General features: G+C 37.1%; 1 protein-coding gene across 1 annotated transcript in view; it reads left to right on the top strand.

Annotated features, from left to right (window-relative positions):
- sv2ca (synaptic vesicle glycoprotein 2Ca) overlaps window positions 1–13,029 on the top strand; it is a 45,741-nt gene extending 32,712 nt beyond the window's left edge. Inside the window, exons 4-13 of the mRNA XM_084415225.1 lie at window positions 410–561; window positions 5,950–6,083; window positions 8,765–8,854; window positions 9,567–9,677; window positions 9,760–9,848; window positions 9,933–10,097; window positions 10,215–10,348; window positions 10,477–10,680; window positions 10,775–10,934; window positions 11,084–13,029. Of these exons, the coding sequence (XP_084271351.1) occupies window positions 410–561; window positions 5,950–6,083; window positions 8,765–8,854; window positions 9,567–9,677; window positions 9,760–9,848; window positions 9,933–10,097; window positions 10,215–10,348; window positions 10,477–10,680; window positions 10,775–10,934; window positions 11,084–11,267 (1,423 nt within the window). The 3' untranslated portion in view covers window positions 11,268–13,029. The remainder of the gene's footprint in view (window positions 1–409; window positions 562–5,949; window positions 6,084–8,764; window positions 8,855–9,566; window positions 9,678–9,759; window positions 9,849–9,932; window positions 10,098–10,214; window positions 10,349–10,476; window positions 10,681–10,774; window positions 10,935–11,083) is intronic.
- The last annotated feature ends 1,786 nt before the right edge of the window (window positions 13,030–14,815 follow it).

Below are 14,815 nucleotides of genomic sequence, written 5' to 3'. Positions count from 1 at the left end.
GGTATGAGTTGATCTCATTAGTGTTCCCTGGAGAGGAAAGCAGTCTGTGTATTTGTTAGGTTTTTGTGTCTTCTGAGACCAAAGTTTAATTCTGACAAGATAATATGTTTTTGACTAAAATATTAGATTTTATTAGGTTTGTGCAAGTTGGTGTGCAGTTTTAAGAATGTGTTTAAAGGTGTTAGAAAATGGTAAATTGCTCATTGAATTGTGTTAGCAATTGAGAAAAACTGTAAACACAATTTAAAAAGGTCCACAGATACACACTTGTTATTGTGTTTCAAAATTATTCAAATTGGAAGTACATAAAAAAGAAAACAGCTGTCTTAATTCGCTGAGCACTTATACCCTTTGCACTGGCCTTGAGGTTGTGCTTCTCTGCTTTATTCTTCCTTCTCTTGTCCTTCAGGATTGGTGGAGCGGTGCCCATCGTCTTCTCATACTTTGCTGAGGTGTTAGCAAGAGAGAAGCGTGGAGAACATCTGAGCTGGCTTTGCATGTTCTGGATGATAGGGGAGATTTATGCCTCTGCCATGGCCTGGGCCATCATACCTCACTACGGTAAGAGAACCAGATCATGTACTTCAAAAATGTTAATTTATTAGTGAAATGTAATAATATTACACTATTAAATAAAACAAATAATATTTAAAATGATGACCTTTTTCAGTAAAGGAGGCATTAAACTGATAAAAAAGTGACAGTAAAGGTTTTTACACTGTTACAAAAGATTTATATTTGAAATAAATGCAGTTCTTTTGAACTTTATATTCATCAAAGGATCATGAATTTATATATACTGTGTGTGTATATATATATACAGTATATATCACTGCTTCCACAAATAAATGACAGCACAAACTGTTTTCAACATTGATACAAATAAGAAATGTTTATTGAGCACCAAATCAGCATCATGTGACACTAAAAGATGATGCTGAAAAGTCAGCTTTTCCATTGCATGAATATACATTTTAAAATATATGAAAATAAAAAAGGTTATTTTAAATTTATTGTAGTTTTGATCAAAATGCATCTTTGGTAAGCATAAAAGACTTCTATCAAAAACATTAAAAATCCTACCGTCCCCAAACCTTTGAACAGTAATGTTTGATTGAGTTTTACATGGCATTTACAAGGTATTTTAAAGAATACTGTGGTATTACCATGATACATGTACAAATACTATGGCACTACAACTGTACATGTCCAAAAAACTATGATAATAACTGTTTTCATTTCCATTTACAGTTTTCTTTTTTACAATCACTAGGACACATTTCTCAATACTTTGGTCACTTTTTCAAAACTCTTCACACAGTTTTCCTAACCAACTTTCAACTTGTCATAGCAGTTAATTTCACACTCAAAATGCACTAAAACTACCAAATCACTTCAAATCAAGTCTCAAACAACACTGGCAAAGGTTGTCAACCAACAAACTCACATTGTCACTCATAAAACAATGACCTAAAACCACTAACAACAGGGACCATTATATTATGATTGCTTTTGTAAAATTTCTTTACAAAACAAGAATAAAACTCTGCTGTTTAGAGTTCACTACAGTATATGTAACTTAGTCCATGTTTACATTACAAAATTATACTTAAGTTTTCATCTTTTGTATAGATGGTAAAGAAATCGAAAGACTAAAACCTGTGTAGGAGTTCAGCTGCATCGAATTGTTTCGACTGTATTTCACTTTTTGCATTCGTAATATATTTGAATATGTTATTGCTGTAGAACTGTTGCAAATAGCTGTCTTATTCAATTTTGTATTATGTTAGGTTTTGAACTTAAAGGTTGTATCAGCGATTTCAGGCCCAAAGGCCCAAACATAAATGATCACATTCATCTAATCTTTCCTAACGATCCGATCGCTAGCTGCCCGCCCCATAAGCAGGCCGTCAAAAAAATGTGTCTCTCTAGGCTCTGAGATCTGCACACAAAAACAATTGGTTTCACCAACCACTCAAAACCAAAATAAATAGTGTTCCAACCAATCACCGACAAGGGGTGGGTGTTGTGAGGTTTTGCGCTTGTGCACGGCTTGAGCAAAACCTCACAACACCCACCCCGTCGGTGATTGGTTATGGGGCGGTCAGCTAGCGGATCGTTAGGAAAGATTAGCTGAATGTGATCATTTATGTTTGGGCCTTTTTTGGGCCTGAAATCGCTGATACAACCTTTAAGTTTAACAGTTTTCAGTTTTAACAGTTCAAGTATTGAGAAATCAGAAATGTGTTCTAGCGATTGTATAAACCTGTAAATCAAGTATCACATGACACAGGTAGACCGACAGTCCGATTACAACAAGGTACTCGGCAAGCTTAGGTCAAGGTGTCTGCTTTTCCTCCGCCACGTGTGGGCTGTCCTCTCACAGACAGGGACGACTGTGAGGGAGCGGAGAACAGCAGAGCTTTAGGTTAAGTGATTAATGTAGAAACAGAGCACTGCAGGGATATTTAAAGGATGAAGTGGCTCCTGTGGGCGAAGGCATAGCCCAATGATTTACGAGAACCTCTACTCTAGAAATAAGCTGCACTCATCAGTAGCGAAATGATGGAATAGAGAGGAAGGGGTGGAGGAAAGGAGCTGAATGGATATGGTGATATGATACACCTATTTATGTTTTGTTCTCTGAGATCATAATGAGGTTTTTCTCCTTGCCTTGTGAAACAAAGTGAAAGGGGTGCTTGATTTATGAATGGCCCTCGGTGGAGCCCGGGCTGGGGACAAGCTGTCAAACACAGTGGCTAGGAGAGTATTAGGGAGTCTATGTTATAGTCTGTATGTCGGGAATCAATAGGAAACAATCATAGGCCCAGTAAATTGGGAGTCTGAGTGTGTCTGTTGGGGAGGGGAGGGACTCTGTGCCTAAAAAAAACTAAAAAAAACCACATGTGGTGACTGAAGTGTTTCCAGTAAAGTGTGCCATATGTATCTGATGTTCAGCCAACGGTCCGTGGGGGTGACGTTTGAGGCTGAGACAAAGGAACGGGGGACTTGCTTCCCTGAACTTGAACTTTGTTGCATACACCACCTGTTTTAATCATATTGAAATTTAATTCGGATCAAGCAGTCTCATTGATTGGGGTAAGGGGGGTTACATAAAGGCTCTTCTATCCGATTGAGCCATCACTCCAATTTTAAATAGATTATTATTTCGTTGCACTGTGACATGGCACTTCTCCTGAAGAGGCTTCACAATTTGAGGTCTAGGAGTTACACACTGAATAATATGGTTTGGCATTTGTTTAAACCTCTGAATCAAATAGTAAAAATGTGCCTTAGCAAGCACTACTAATAATAAATGGAATATAAATGCAAATAAATATGAGTCACGAAGCTATGTGTGCACTATGGGTAATACATCAGTTGCCTGACACTTTTAAAAGCTCTTTTGTTATTTGTCACTCGGTTCGTACATCCATACACAAACGAGTTACCTTCAAGCAAGTGTACATAAACACATTTTACATCGTCAGCTCTCTTCTAAGGCAGCATTGCATGTAAAACAGCCTCATAAGTGATTGATTTACCACAAATCAAAAGAGATTTGAAACACAGCAGTTTGATGTTCGCAAGTTGCTAAGCTAACACAACAGTATGCTAATATGAGTAAAAGATAATACATTACATTAGCACACAAATATTAGGTCAAATTCATTTTGAAAGAAGTATTGAATGAACATTTGTTCTTAGACTTGTGCTGAATTCAGTATACGCACTCTTAAGTTTTTTACCATATCTTAGTAAAAATAGTAATAGCATTTTTTCACTGAGCTTGTCACAGTGAATTTCTTCACAAAGGATACATGCCAACATGAAGTTTCAGTGCCTCTGGAGTCAGCATGCTAGGGTTTGTAACAGAGCAAAAGTGTGAATGTACATAGAATTGAATTTTTTCCATTTTTACTTTCACTCAGTTTGTGTGTTTCTGAGTGTGTCGTTTTATTTGCATTGAAGCCGGCCATAGTAGAGCCGCTGGCAAGTCACTGTACATGAGTTCAAACGCGTAGGTTTGCTATCTGCTGACTCAGTCACTCGTTTCCTCAGTCAATTATGCACGTAATCTGTGTAATGAGATTTCCAATGACATGGCGAAACATTAACCCTCTGGGCTTGCCTGTTGCCACAATCACATCTTGTGTAATGTTACCGTCATAATTTACCAGAGGTCCTCACAGAGATGCACAAATGAACACACACATTGAGTGACTGGTTTTACCATGCTGTTTTTTCTAGAATGTCTCTCACTCCGGCACAGACATAAACCATTATTTATACCACGATCTTCTGTAAACCACCATCATCAGCTGTAAACTCATGATTTTATATTTACTTTGCATATTATACAATTTTATGTTACCCATATTTAATGTAGTTTGGGTTTTTCTTTTACTTTGTGCTGTTATGTTAGTGACTTTTAGGAATGTGGGCATGTTGGCATCTGTTTAGTTTGCCTAGCATCTACCAAATGACAGCTAAATTTGATCTAAAATACCACAGTGTTTATTTAGACATATGGTATTTAATGTCTACAAACATTCTCCTGGGTCCTTGTGATGGGGCGGGGGGTTTGGGGGGCATAAGAAATTGGCAGAGGGCATCCACCCATAAAAACTTTATTAAAAACTTTTTTTATGATCTTATTTTAATCATGCATAAACCATAAATAATTCATTTAATGGCCACTTTGCGTTTGAAGCAATAAAAGGTACTTTCTGCCTTTCAATGGGACATTTCAACTTTAATGACATCATTAGCACCCCACACAGTTTTACAGCTCAGCGCATCAGACATTACTGTAAAGAAAAAGATACATATGGTGGAGTAGAAAAAGCACCACTTAAACTGTAAAGTAATGAGACAAAAACATTTTCAGCTTAGGAGTCCATGACAGTCTTAAAGCTGCTTTACTTGATTTCAGAAACCTGCCTGACACCACTTAAATTTAGAAATGTGGAATAGTTTTGGATAGTGTGTATGTTGATTGGTCCTTTTATATACATGCATATTATAACAGAACTGTGCAATCCTGTAGCTCAGTGGTCTCTCTGTTCTCTTCTAGCCTACATATTATGATGAATATCATGCTCCATACACTTAACCAAAACGTTACTGTCTTGCCATGTAGATAAACGCAAGATAATGTAAATGAAGCAATTAGATTTTCTACAGTTTCTAAATTATTTCTGCACACCAAATGTCCATGAAAATGTGTCTGGTTGGAGGTGTGTGTATATATACATACATTATATATTATATATACATTAAACCGTCCCTTTTATTATTGAATATTGTATTCATTTCTTAGGTTTTTAAGATATTTGAGGCCTTAAAAGAAACATTTGTTGATAAAGGCAATGCTGGTGTAGGTTTTTTTATTTTAGTTTTAGTAATTTTTTGGTGCTTTTGTAAATTTTTTTCATTTTTAAAAATATTTTCATGTAGTATTTTAAATTATATAATATTTGTAATAAAAAAAATATATATATATTTTTTTACATTAATAATTATTTCAGTTATTTGCGAATTCAACATTTTCGTTCTCAATTTTTTTTTTTAAGGTTAAGGTTTTTGTCTAATATTTATATTTTATTTTTATTTCAGCTTTATTTAAACAAACAAAAACTAACTTACTAAAATCAGGACTGCATTATAAAAGGAAACCCAATCTGTTACACATATTAATTCTGATGGTTGTCAGTTCAAAAGACAAACACACTAGATTCACTATTTATGTAATCAATCAGCGTTGGACAAATGAAATGGATGTATTCACACAGACCATAATCACTGTGACATACCAGCAGTTATTGACAAATGTTGCCTGTTCAAATCCTACAGTCTTACGCCTTGAAGTGCTACCAGCCTAGCCCTTTTCTGTGCTGGATCAATAACATGAAAAATTGTTTGATGTTTTTTTGTTTTTTTTCTTAGGCTGGAGTTTCAGTATGGGCTCAGCTTATCAGTTCCACAGCTGGAGGGTGTTTGTGGTGGTGTGCGCTCTTCCCTGCCTCTGTGCCGTCGTGGCTTTAATGTTCATGCCGGAGAGCCCGAGGTTCTACTTGGAGGTAAGTAGAACATTTTACATTATAGTTGTGGTGTGGACTTCGCTATTCTTTTACATTTAGAATGATTTTTAGAACTATATCTTTATCGTTATCGTCTGTGTTGGGGACAGTTACTTTTAAAAGTAATGCATTACCAGGGGTGCACATACAGTAACTGGTGTGCAGGTGCGCATGAGTGGTAATAAAATAAACTACAGGTATGCGCAGTACCAACATTTTGGGCATTTTTGGGACAGGGACACGCTTAGTGGGATTTTTCTCCATCTCTGGTAAGATAGCAATCACTAATGATAAGTGTGTTCAATAATTATTAGGAGTGCGACGGATCGCAGTTGATCCGTGATCCGTACAGAACAGGCCCCACGGTTCGGCACACATGTGATCGCGGATTAACTGCTAAGTTTAACCATCATAGAGTGAAAGTTTATCATTTGAACGTTTTGTCTTGCCAATTTACTCGATTTTAAACGTGGAAGAAGAGGCGCAAATCTGGACTCGCGCACACACCCGAAGCGCGCGCACGCAGAGAGATAGGCGCGTTTCAGACAGTGCTCGAACACCGAATTGATTCCTCTTTCGCGTTTACTTGGGTTTGAACCGACACACACACTAAATGATGTCAAAATACCCATCTCGGCAAGTATTCTCTTGGTTACGTCATAAGTGAACAGTTGAGAAAGAAACCGGATGTATGTCAGTATATTCCCATGCATTCGGTCATGAAGTGACAGCAGCCTAATATTCCTGCTGTTGTCTGTGCCATTAATGTTGATCAAATAAAAAACATCATCATCATCTACCATGTTCGAGAGATGATAGTCAGGATAAAAGTGATGACGACAGGTTGAAAAGTAAAGTGTGAGTACCAAGCAGCATCTCCAGGTGCTCCCTTGAGAACCAGACCCAAAAAGTGATGTGCACCCCTGTGCATTACAATATTGTGTTACTTCATAAAAAGTAACTAATTGTGCTACTTAGTTACTTTTTATGGAAAGTAATGCATTGTGTTACTTTTGCGTTACTTTTTCTTATCTGGGCTGGGCTGTTTGTCTGTATTTTTAAACAAAAAGAATTTTTTTGGCAAATGTAAAGGCCCTTTCACACCAAAAGTCAAAAGATGAATAATGCATAATGCAAATTCCCACCTGTACAGTAGAGGGCACAGCTCAAACTAACCTTTCAGCTGTGCTGCCATTCTAAATTGCAGAAGAATAGGTAAGATGCAGGAGATGAAAGTTCAAAAATCTTTGAAAAAAATTGAAACACAAAATGTGATGTTTATCTAGTCGTTTTGCTTATTAGTGTGGTTGAATTGGATCATCATAGGTCAGCAGAAAAGACATTGCTTAATAAAGTGAGATTAAATACATAAAGTGTATTCTTTAAAGGAGAACTCCGGTCAATTTTAACATTGAGCTCATTTTTTTGTACATTTGGAGTGCTGTCAGTACAGAGAACAACGACAAAAATCGGTGTTGCCTACAACGTGTTATCCTCTTTTTAAAATTTGCACCCTGTTGACTTCAATGGGGCAAGTTTTAAACCTGCTTTTAGGCTCTTAACATCCTTGATGTGTCATTACAAGTGCACAGGTCATGTGATTGCTTCCTTCGGAGTGAACGCGGGTGAATCTGACTGCAGTAGATGTGAAAGAAATATATAAAAAATGATGTTTATTCAGCCAGCGCACATACCTGTATTTACATCCTGTTTTCGGTCGAAGTCCATAGTAATCGATTGTCGAGTTCACGCGCATAGGTTTAGTACCTATGATCACGCGCGTGAACTCGACAATCGACTACTGTGGACTTCGACCGAAAACAGGATGTAAATACAGGTATGTGCGCTGGCTGAATAAACATCATTTTTATTCATATCTTTCACATCTACTGCAGTCAGATTCACCCGCGTTCACTCCGAAGGAAGCACTCACATGACCTGTGCACTTGTAATGACACATCAAGGATGTTAAGAGGCTAAAAGCAGGTTTAAAACTTGCCCCATTGAAGTCAACAGGGTGCAAATTTTAAAAAGAGGATAACACGTTGTAGGCAACACCGATTTTTGTCGTTGTTCTCTGTACTGACAGCACTCCAAATGTACAAAAAAATGAGCTCAATGTTAAAATTGACCGGAGTTCTCCTTTAACATGAATTACTGCAGATTTGCGTAATATTCTCAGTTTGCATTTTACTGTTTTTATTCCTTTTGAGAATACTGAATGTTTTTGTGCAAGTGAGATGAGTAAATGCATGCTCACATTTAGTCTTGTACTACAATAGCCATCAAGTTTACACATCGCACACAACGCCTCTGCACAATTTCTCTCAACATGGGGGCAGGAGAGGTTTCAGTCAATAAAAGGGATAACTATATAACTTGCTTTACTTATTTAAAAAAGTAACTCAGATATGTTGTTATAAATTGAACTACTGTTTTATTGCTAACTGCATGTTTACAAGAACATCAATTCAGTTTATATGACTTGCCTTGCAAATCTGAGGAAACAGCCTGACTTCAGGGAACACGACTCTCTTTGAAGCTAATGACGCGTGCTTGTCGTGACTCCCTACGCCCCTCTCCCGGGCCTGCCGTGGCAATGGAGGTGGGCGGCTGTCATCTAGCGCTCCGGTTTCCACTTAATCCAGTTAATCTCTCAGGGATTTTTCTTATCCTTTCAGGTGGGGAAGCACGACGAGGCCTGGATGATCCTCAAGCAGATTCATGACACAAACATGCGAGCGCGTGGACAGCCCGAGAAAGTCTTTACCGTGAGTCGATTCCCTCACTGCACTAATTTTAAGCTGCTTAGAGCACCAACTATGCTTTAAAGTTGCATAAATTCATGAATGATTGTCTCATCCTGCCCTGTATGTGGGCTTCATGGATGTTTTCGGTGTCATTTACTGAGCTTCAGAAATAGAGACAGATTGCAGACTGCGTCAAGGCTTTGTGAGCAGCCCAATGATGAAGATCAAGCTGTCACATAAATGTTACACTTTCTTAAACATATTCTTTCATTTTTCTATTACAGTGGTCTTAAAACGTATTTGGATACTTAAAAGAATAGTTCAATTAAAAATGAAAGTTCTGTCATTATTTACTCACCCTCAAGTTGTTTCAAACCTGTATGAGTTTATTTCTTCTATTGAACACAAAAAGATGATATTTTAAAGAATGTTGGTAACCAAACAGTTGATGGGCCCCATTGACTTCCATAGTATTTTGGGGGTCCATCAACTGTCTGGTTACCAACATTCTTTAAAATATCTTCCTTTGTGTTCAGCAGAAGATAGTAAGTCATACAGGTTTGAAACAACTTGAGGGTGAGTAAATGATGACAGAATTTTGCTTTTTAAGTGAACTATTCCTTTTAAGTCCAATTAAAAAAATATTTAATTGCGTTACATAACAAAATATAAATTTTTGGCAGACATTCTGTAGAATATAGCCCATATGCCTTAGTCTTGTTTCTTTTTGTAGGTGAACAGAATTAAGATCCCAAAGCATATTGATGAGTTTGTGGAGATGCAGAATGAATCCGGCAACTCTTTCTCAAAAGCGATCTTCAGAATAAAGACTGAGCTTCATGGGGTGAGATTCACGATACATTACAGGATACTTATGATATTTTTTATGATACAAATGAAAATAATTCCTTTTTCTGTCCTTCCAGATTTGGTTGAACTTCTTGAAGTGTTTTAATTATCCACTGAAAGACATTACAGTGAAACTTGCTATTGTGTGGCTTACACTGTCATTTGGGTAAGACCTTCCTTTTTGTGTCACCCATCCATCCATCCATCCATCCATCCATCCAGTCTTTAAAGAACTCCAATACTTCTGCAGGTATTATGGTTTATCTGTGTGGTTCCCTGACGTCATCAAGCACCTTCAGGCTGATGAATACGCCTCCAAAGTACAAAGGCATAACAGCGAACGCATTGAAGACTTCACCTTCAATTTCACCCTCGAGAACCAGATACACACTAATAGCTTATTTATAAATGACAGGTGACTTATTCAAATGCTTATGTCACAGCAATCATCTTATAAATGTACTACATCTTATTTTGTGTATGCCTGCATATTATTACACACTGTAATTCATTTCCTATATTTGTTACTCAGGTTCTTAAGTATGAAATTCAAGTCCGTCACTTTCATCAATTCCACCTTTGAAAACTGCTTTTTTAAGCATGTGACATCGGTGGGATCTTTCTTTCGAAACTGCACATTTATTGATGCTGTCTTCTACAACACTGGTAAAATTGTCATTTCTTTTTGAATGCAAAACAGACCACTTTTCTGCATTTTACCATGTCTGTGCATACTTAACCATCACTTTCTACTGTGGTTTAAATCTAATGAAATGAATTCATTCATTCGACAGATATTGACGATTCCAAACTGATAAATACAGACGTCATAAACGGCACATTTTACCACAACAAAACAGGCTGTCAAATGACGTTTGAGGATGATTATAGTGCATACTGGGTCTACTTTGTCAATTTCTTGGGAACACTGGCTGTTCTGCCTGGCAACATTGTGTCTGCACTTCTCATGGACAAAATTGGCCGCTTGTCTATGTTAGGTGAGACAGAAACGTTGATGCAAAATATATGAGATTTATACTTTTTATCATTGTGTGAAAGAATAGTCTGTAAGTATTTAGTTTGTTTTGTCAGGGTTTTCCATGGTCCTGTCTGGTATCAGCTGCTTCTTCCTGTGGTTTGGCACCAGTGAGTCAATGATGATTGGGATGTTGTGCCTGTACAATGGACTGAGTATCTCTGCCTGGAACTCCCTGGACGTTGTGACAGTAGAGCTGTTCCCTACGGACAGAAGGTGGGCTTGTTCTCATACATAATAAAATATGCTAACAGACACACAACAAAGCTCCCAAATCTCAAAGCCCATTAAATATCAATGTAACACCAACTTTTTACCTTTTTTCTCATCCTCCCTCCCTCCCTCCCTCCACCTCTCTATTTCAGAGGTACTGGATTTGGCTTCTGTAATGCCTTGTGCAAGCTAGCCGCGGCGATGGGAAATCTGATTTTTGGATCTTTAGTTGGCATCACCAAAGCTATCCCTATTCTTCTGGCCTCCTCAGTGCTTGTTGGCGGAGGTCTGGTGGGATTGCGACTACCTGACACCAGGTCTAATGTCCTCATGTAACCCTTGTATCAGAGGTCTGGAGAAACTCAAAAGGCTTGACTTAACCCTCATTAATCATCACGGTACATTGCGTCCTTACATAAATGCATATACTGTTTCAGTGGTGTTTCTGTATAGTCTGGTGAATGTTGGTGGCTCAAAACAAGATCCTTTTCAATTAGTCATCAAACAGTGGGTAAATATTTTGACAATCTTTACACTTTCCTTTTGCAATGATACAACTTGTGCACCTACATACTGTACGGTTGATTCGACCAAAAACCCTTGTGTTTCCTTGTGGCTTTTCAAGGGTTTGTAACGGCCTAGGAATGGACGTGAGCATAAATATTAATGTCCCCTTATTAAGACTTGAGCAAAACAAGCTATTAATGAGCCGTCCAAACCTGCTGCAAATATGCAGAGAGGATGATCAGATGCGCCGAGAGCTTGGCGGCACAGCTGCATCACAGCTGGCTGACTGAACCCAGAGAGTTACTGAAGAGATGAGAGACTGAGACTGGTCTACTGGTAAACAGCTCTTTATTCAGTGCCTAGTTTCAGAATTTGACTATACATACTGAAAACATTATTGGAGCAGGGTTTGTTATTAGAACAATTTCATTGAGTATTATTTTTGGGGGGTGTTATTTTTAACTGTTACCATCAGTATTTTTATAATCACGCCTTTTGCATATGTACTCCAACCTCTGGTGACAAGGCCACAAATGTGCACTGCACTCTCATGCTTTAAGCACATGTATAATATTCCCTTTAGCCAGATTTATGAAAATCCAAAATCCTATTTTGTGCTCTGCAGATACTTATAAGTGGAGTATATTTTGCTCGTAAGCTTTGTATTGTTATCAACAAAGTCAGTTTGATTTCATATACGACAGACATGTGTTATCTGACTTGTTCTGCCACTTTGTGATTTGTCTAACAGCGAATGGCCTTTCGAAACTGTGCCTCTCCTGCATACGATCATTATCACATATGAACATGAGGTAGCTGCTGTAATTGATGTCAGAGTGTGTTTCTGCCACTGTCATTTATGAAAACCATCTTACAATCTGACAGAAAGGACTGATAAGAATCAGGCTGGTGATAAACCTCTTTTATGTACAATGTCAAAGACTTATCTTGTTGACACTTGGTGCAGAGGGAGTTTAGAGGGCCCGCCTCAACATATGGGGTCTACAATCTGTAGAGAGGGGAAGAGAGATGTGTTTGATAACCACATGACACATGATTAATTTACAAGTATCATTTACAAGCCAAGGGAAGAGAATTATGTGTTATTTGGTTGATTCTACATAATGAATATATATATATATATATATATATATTCAAAAGTTTGTGGTGAGTAAAAAAACAAATTATCCTAAAAGAAATGACCATTTTTTAATTCCGCAAGAGTGCGTTCAGTTGATCAAAAGTTATAGTAAAGATGTTTATAATGTTTCAACAGATTTCTATTACAAATAAATGCTGTTCTTTTTTATTTATCAAAGAATCCTTAACAAAAATGTACCACTGTTTCCGCAACACAACTGTTTTCAACACTGATAATAGTAAGAAATGTTTCTTGAGCAGCGTATCGGCATATTAGAATGATTTCTGAAGGATCATGTGACACTTTGAAATTCAGCTTTGCCATCACAGGAATAAAATACATTTTAAAATATATACAAAATAGAAAACAGTTATTTTAAATTCTAAAAATAGTTTATAATATATAACGGTTTTACAATCAAATAAATAAGAGATGTATTTAAAAAAAAAACATTTAAAAATCTTACTGAGCTCAAACTTTTGAATGCAGTGGAACGGTTTTGTTACACAGTTGTATTTTAAAGCCCATAGATAATGTCTTCAAAATAATATCTATATACTTACCCCTAAAATGAAAAGTTATCACAAGCCTCAGCAGTTTGATATGCTTAGCTGTAAAATATTTGTCAATCCACATTTTATTGTCACAATGTCACATTTTACAGTTTAGCTTTTGCAGTCAGTGCCAAATAGAGTTCTCTGAATAACATAAATGTGACCCTGGACTACAAAACCAGTCGCATGGGTCAATTTTTTTAAATTGAGATTTATACATCTGGAATCTGAGGGTGCAAAAATATCGAAACATTGAGAAAATCGCCTTTAAAGTTCTCCATTTATGTTTGCGATTGTGCTGCATTCACTCACAAAAATAAATGTTTTATATATTTACGGTAGGAAATTTACAGAATATCTTCATGGAACATGATCTTTACTTAATATCCTAATGATTTTTGGCATAAAAGAAAAATCAATAATTTTGACCCATACAATGTATTGTTGGCTATTGCCACAAATATACCACAACAAATAAGAAAAAAGTAAGAAAAATAGACCTCATATAGCAGGGTTCACCAATCTCGGTCCTTGAGGGCCGCTGTCCCTGCAGAGTTTAGCTCCAACCAGCTCCAACACACCTTTTTGAAAGTTTCTAGTATGCCTAGTGAGACCTTGATTAGCTGGTTCAGGTGTGTTTAATTGGGGTTGGAGCTAAACTCTGCAGGACAGCGGCCCTCCAGGACCGAGATTGGTGAACCCTGTCATATAGTATCACTAATTTGGCTTCCAACTAACCGGCTTAATGCTGTCTCAGTCTCATCAAAGCTATGCAGTTTCTTGAAGGCATTATTTAGGCCTATAAATGAGATTATAAATGATAATTGCTGTAGGCCTACTGTCCTTGATCTAAGCCTGTCTTAATCTGAAAACCTTTTTTATTATTTGTGCATATATTTGAGTGTTAACACTGTCTGAAATGATGTGTGTATGCTTTGTGAACAGTACATACTGTTTGTGTGTATATCTTTGTATGGGTAAATGTGTGCTTATCCGTGTATATTTTGTACATATTGTTACAGTGATCGACTCAAAAGCTGAATACTGTGTATACACATTTTTGGTGACTGCAATGGATGAAGCTTTAATGTGTGTACATTGCTGAAACTTTCCATTGTTCATTTGTCATTGCAGCACACTGTCCCTAAGATTCAGCCGTCCTGAGACATCGCTAATCAAAACTGCATGTATTAAACTTTTTGGGTGTGTGTGCTCATCTCTCCAAGAATATCGCACTGTTGTGTTTCATGACAGAAAAATTCAAAAGAATATAACTATCATATTTTGTGAAGGTAATAAACATGTGTTGAAAAGTGTCTGTGACTGTTAATCTGAAGGAAATCCTTACAATGTGAAAAGGGTGAATTCTGGCCATGAGAAAAGACTGGCCAGATGTGATTGTTGTAGTGTCAAAAGATTCAATATCAGAAACGTTTTAAGTATTAAAGTATGGAAACATTCTTGGCCTGGAAGTAAAGGAAAAGGCGAGAGAAACTGGACAAAGCAGAGCAGGACATGGTGAGAAAGAAAGTCGACTTTAAAGCTGCCAGTAAACCCCTAAGAATTCCATTCATCTTCGGAACACTAATTCATGTTTTTAATGAAATCTGAGAGGTTTCTGTTCTTTAAACCGGCCTTCTGGAAATCAAGCTCACGTATATTAAAGGGATAGTAACTCAAAG

The sequence above is a fragment of the Rutilus rutilus genome (genome assembly GCF_951802725.1).
Source record: "Rutilus rutilus genome assembly, chromosome: 7".
Taxonomy (NCBI): Eukaryota; Metazoa; Chordata; class Actinopteri; order Cypriniformes; family Leuciscidae; genus Rutilus; species Rutilus rutilus.
Note: the sequence above shows the minus strand (reverse complement) of the source record. Positions and strands in the feature narration are given on the sequence as shown.